At 42.9% G+C, this 5239-nt stretch overlaps 1 protein-coding gene across 1 annotated transcript; it reads right to left on the bottom strand.

Moving 5' to 3' along the window:
• Positions 1 to 671: 671 nt before the first annotated feature.
• WFDC13 (WAP four-disulfide core domain 13) lies at positions 672 to 3319 on the bottom strand. Its single transcript, XM_047746988.1, has 2 exons — positions 3232 to 3319; positions 672 to 826 (listed from the first exon to the last, which is right to left on the bottom strand). Exons 1-2 carry the CDS (start codon positions 3317 to 3319, stop codon positions 672 to 674), a joined length of 243 nt encoding a protein of 80 aa, XP_047602944.1.
• Between the last annotated feature and the right edge of the window lie 1920 nt (positions 3320 to 5239).

The following is a 5239-nucleotide window of genomic DNA, read 5'->3' as shown; positions in this document are numbered from 1 at the left end:
TTGTACCAACCTTTCAAGGTTGGAATAAAGAGTCCTCATCTTATGCATGAGAAAGAAAGGCAAACATGGGGAATTGTCTTTCTTAAGGTTGTAGAAAGATATAACTGAAAGATAGAAATACAAACCAGGTGTCTCATAGCTCTTTAATGCCCTTTCTCTCTTTCTCTGTTCTGGGAGCACTTCCATTCAGCAGATGTGGGGTCAGTGCTAATGCCTTGGCAGTTAACCAACCAACCTGAGCCTTTGCTCAGGCTGCAGGATCTCCAGAGCCCAGGAACACTGGGGGCCAAAGGATGGTATTTGGTGAAAGAAGGAAAGCAAAAACAAAGAAAACAGATTGGCTTTGGGATTTTGATGAGACTTATGACCTCAGATATAATGTCCCAGGCTTCAGGATAAAAGGTGGATTCGGGGACAGGGCAGGATCTGTGGATGGAGAAGTTTGTGGGTGTGCTCAGAGAGGCATATTTAGAGATTCACAGATGTGGTGATGAGAAGGATTAATTAGTTTGGGAATGGAGGAAGTGTCTTTTAATCAGGGCATTTAAGAAAATTATTCTTGGCAAAGAGAAGGAGAATGTTAGAACAATAGATCCACTGTAGGGGCTGGTAAGAGACTCTTCTGTTGAGCTCCCCAAGGTAGCTGCGTCAGAACAGGCACGCAAAGCCCCTTACCTGTCATGATTTACATGGTTGTTTAATGTACAGACTATGCCACAGAAGGAAGAACAGCACTGAAGTCCGTTTTGGCAATCTTCCTGCAATGTACAGAATTGAGTACAGTTTCCAGGATCTGATCTGCAGGGTGGGGGCTCCAAGATACTCCCTGGAACACAGACCAGGAAAGAGAAGGGTCTAAACAACAGACTGGAGCAACATTCGGAATCCAAAACCCCAGGTAACTGCCAGAAAACCAGCCACCTGGTCTTCCTCCTCTGGTCACAGGGAGGCAGAATCAGATTTTGTCCTTAGCTGCTGCCTTTCTCTGAGTTCTTGGCAGGGAAAACCAAGGCGTGGGTATCTGACTGGAGACAGGTCAGCAGAACCCTGTACCCATCCTTGCAGATCAGGTATCTCATAGACTGTACTTAGGTCCAGTTCAAGAGATGAACAGTGTGTGATGAGCAAGAGAGTGGTGTGTAGGTGCATTTGCACTGAATCATTGTGCAGTCCCAAGCAAATTGCACAACCTCTCATTAACAACATAGTTTATCCTAGGATTGACCTAACACATGCTATTTGTGTGTAGGAAAAATGAGGGGAAGGAAGATTTTGGGAAAGGATGAAGTACACTTCAGTACACTAAAGATACTGGCATCTAGAACACTAGGACCAGAATCACAAATGAGTTCTGGGTGTAACTTATTTCATGGGGTTGAGGGTGGGTATTTTGGAATGGGGAGCAAAGATCAACTTTTCTTTCTTCCCAGATCTCTTCTGATAAGGAAGTCAGAGTGTCAGGATGCCCTCACTTTCTACTATTAGAGAAGAATAAGCATTTTAATGCTAACATCTCATTCCCCCTCATCCCTCAGTATTTGGGTCCAAGTCAACACCACCTCCACCAGGAGATCCTGCCACAGGGCTCCAGCTCACAACCTACTTTCTGTTCCTGAGCTCCAAGGCATTAAGGATAGGTACAATTAGCCCCTTCATCAAAGCTCAGCCAGGCCTTAATTTTTGTACCTTGTGACTTGCCCTTTCTTTGGGGTAAATGCCATATGTGGAGCATTCTATAAGCCCCTGTTGACTTATAGCTTTGCAAGTATTTGCAATTAGAAAGGGGTCCATAGGATATCATACTGACCTGGAGGGAGCAAATGATTAATGAAATTGGGGGCTATAATTGTAACAACAAATAGCACCAGAGAAAAAAGCCAAGGCCCAAGCTGTTGACAATTTGGCAGAGACCAGTATGCAGCATTCACCCTGATCTCCCAGTCATCCCATGGGTCACTAGATCGGTTCAAGAAATTGGAACTGGTCCCCACTTTGGGGAGGAACAGTGTGAGGAAAGAGTCTGTGAGCCAGGGATTTCAGAGAGGTGGACCTTCTCATGTTTTGCCTCCTTTTCTGGTTATGTGATTCCAATCTTACTCACAAAGACTTACCAGTCTCTCAGGAACCCTTTTTGTGTTTTTCTTCAAACTTTAATCTTTGGTTCTCCAAATTAATCCTGCCCTCATTCTCTGGCATCTAGCTTGGCTTCCCTCAGTCTTACAAATCTGTGAGCTTTTCTGAGACCCCTAAAACAGGAACTTGCATCCCTAAACTCCTGAGATAGTACATACTTCCCTCTTCTGAGCCCCCACCATTCTGAGGATGCTCTTCCCATAAAAGAATGTAGGTGTGATGGATAATAGTTCATTTCCCATTTGGTATTGGTCAAATGAACTGTGGGAGCTCTTGTTAGGTTGAGCTGGGCCATGGTGGCTGCTGAGATGGACTCTATACCTTGCCACTGATGATAGTCACTGGTAATTGTGCAAGTACCTTTGAAAGTTTAAAATGTGGAGTAAAATGTGAGACTTTCTTTCCTTCTCTCCCAAATGTTCTCCAAATCTTAGATTATGTAGGCTTCAGGCTGAGTTCTATCAACTTAATTTTCTTCTCTGTTTTTTTTTTAAAGTTTCATTTACTTATTTGAGAGAGAGAGAGAGAGAGAGGAAGAGAGATAAGAGGGGCAGAGGGAGAGAGAATCTCAAGCAAACTCCCTGCTGACCATAGAGCCTGATGGGGGGCTCAATCTCACGTGGAGATCACGGCCTGAGCTGAAATCAAGAGTCAGATGCTTAACCTACTGAGCCACCCAGGTGCCCCTCCTCTCTGTTTTATTGCTTGAAAAGTTGGTGCAAGCATCTGTGAATAAACTAGGACAGCAAGAATACACTGGATGATGATGCTGATAACATCTACAGTAGTTAATTCTTATTGAGCATTTATCACGGTCCATTAAGAGTGCTCTGTGTGTACATGCATTATCTCAGTTTCTCCCCTGAGCTGTCCCAGTGTCATTTTACCTTTGCAAAGATAAAATCTGAGGACCAGACACTTCGTTGAAGACCACTCAGTACACACACAGCAGGGATTCAACCTCGATCTTACTGGCAATAAGACTTGGACCCTTGAACATGATACTGTGTTTTTTTCACCATGTTTATCCTCAGCCCTCAGATCTTCTCATCTCTGTAGATGCTGCTTCCCTCCCCAGAGCCCAGACCCAGCACCTACTCATCACATGTTCCTTGGGGCTTCCAGGCACCTGCTGTGGTGTTAAGTGAATCAACAGAAGGAGCTGGAGAAGCAACACAGGATTCATGCTGCTGGCAGGACAGATGGGTAAGTCCTGGCTGAGGACTGCTGGATTTGACCAGACACAACTCAGAGGAGGAGAGAGGGAAGGAGGGCAAAGTAGAGGCATGCTGTGACCAGCCTTGCACCTGTGTATTCTAATGACAGATATCCAGGTACCTCCCAACCACGCCCACCCAGGGCCAGGTAGCTTTTTCAAATCTACACCCCTTTCATCCCCTAATCTTGTCCTTGTTATGTCTTTCCTCTGTCTAGGTCTTGTTAATTTACTTTCACAAAACTTTAATAATTTTTCCCATGTAGAATTCTGGCATGTCTTTGTTATATTTATTCCTAGAAGCTTGGACTTTTAAAATAAAATGGTAAGGTGTGGGTAACTTCTGAGTCATTTCTTTCTGTTTGTTGCTAATGCAGAGAAATGACTTTTATGTATTGACTTGTTACTAGCTACCTTGCTAAATTCTCCCACAGTTCATTTTAATTTCTTGGCATGTTTCTTGTAGTGTTTTGGGTAGTCAATCATCATCTGCAAATTATGACAGTTGTATTTTTTCTCTTAAAAGTTTATGCCATTTAAAATTTTTTTTAAACTTTAAAATTCTTTTCAGCGTACCAGAATTCATTGTTTATGTACCACACCCAGTGTTCCATGTAATACATGCCCTCCATAATACCCACGACCAGGCTCCCCCAACCTCCCACCCCCCGCCCCTTCAAAACCCTCAGATTGTTTTTCAGAGTCCATAGTCTCTCATGGTTTGTCTCCCCCTCCAATTTCCTCCAACTCCCTTCTCCTCTCCATCTCCTCATGTCCTCCATGTTATTTCTTATGCTCCACAAATAAGTGAAACCATATGATAATTGACTCTCTCTGCTTGACTTATTTCACTCAGCATAATCTCTTCCAATCCTGTCCATGTTGATACAAAAGTTGGGTATTCATCCTTCCTGATGGACAAATTTTATGCCATTTTTAAATGTCTCCTTGTGCTGGCCAGGACCTCCCCACATGACTGTATAGAAGTGAAGATGTGCATATTCTTGCCTGATACCTGACTTAAAATGAAAGCTTCCCAAATTTCCCCTTTTAGGATAGTGTCTAATTTAGATTTCTCATAAACATCTTTTATCAAGTTTAGAAAGTTCTTTTTCATTCCTGACAACAAGAAAATTTTCCTTAATTTATGTGAAATTATATCTATTGCTTTTTTCTGTTAACATGTTGAATTACATTTCAGGTTTTCTTTTTTTTTTTAAGATTTTATTTATTTATTTGACAGACAGAGATCACAAGCAGGCAGAGAGGCAGGCAGAGAGAGAGAGAGAGAGAGGGGAAAGCAGGCTCCCTACTGAGCAGAGAGCCCAATGTGGGGCTTGATCCCCGGATCCTGGGCTCATGACCTGAGCCTAAGGCAGAGGCTTTAATCCATTGAGCCACCCAGGTGCCCCTCAGATTTTCTTTTTTAAAAAGTTTTATTTATTTATGAGAGAGAGGGAGAGAGAGGGAAAGAGAATGTGAGAGTGGGAGGGGCAGAGGGAGAGAGAGAGAAAGAATCCCAGGAAGACTCTGTGTTGAGCTCAGAGCCCAATTTGGAGCTTGATCCCATGATCCTGAGGTCACCACCCAAGCAAAAATCAAGACGGGGTTGCTCAACTGACTGCAGCACACAGACACTCCCATTTCAGGTTTTCTAATATTAAGCCATTTTTACATTTCTCCCATAATCTAATGTGATTATTGGATATTATCATTTTCATATAATTTAGTTCAGTTTGCTATTTTCAAGGAATTTTACATCTTGTTCATAAGAGAGCTGGACCTGTAACCTTCCTTTCTCACACTGTTCTTCCCTGCTTTTATCGTATGTTCACAATGACCTCATAGAAAATGTGGCAATGAAGAAGTCAAACTCTCTCTCTTTGCAGA

The sequence above is a fragment of the Lutra lutra genome, chromosome 9, assembly GCF_902655055.1.
Source record: "Lutra lutra chromosome 9, mLutLut1.2, whole genome shotgun sequence".
Lineage (NCBI taxonomy): Eukaryota > Metazoa > Chordata > Mammalia > Carnivora > Mustelidae > Lutra > Lutra lutra.
Note: the sequence above shows the minus strand (reverse complement) of the source record. Positions and strands in the feature narration are given on the sequence as shown.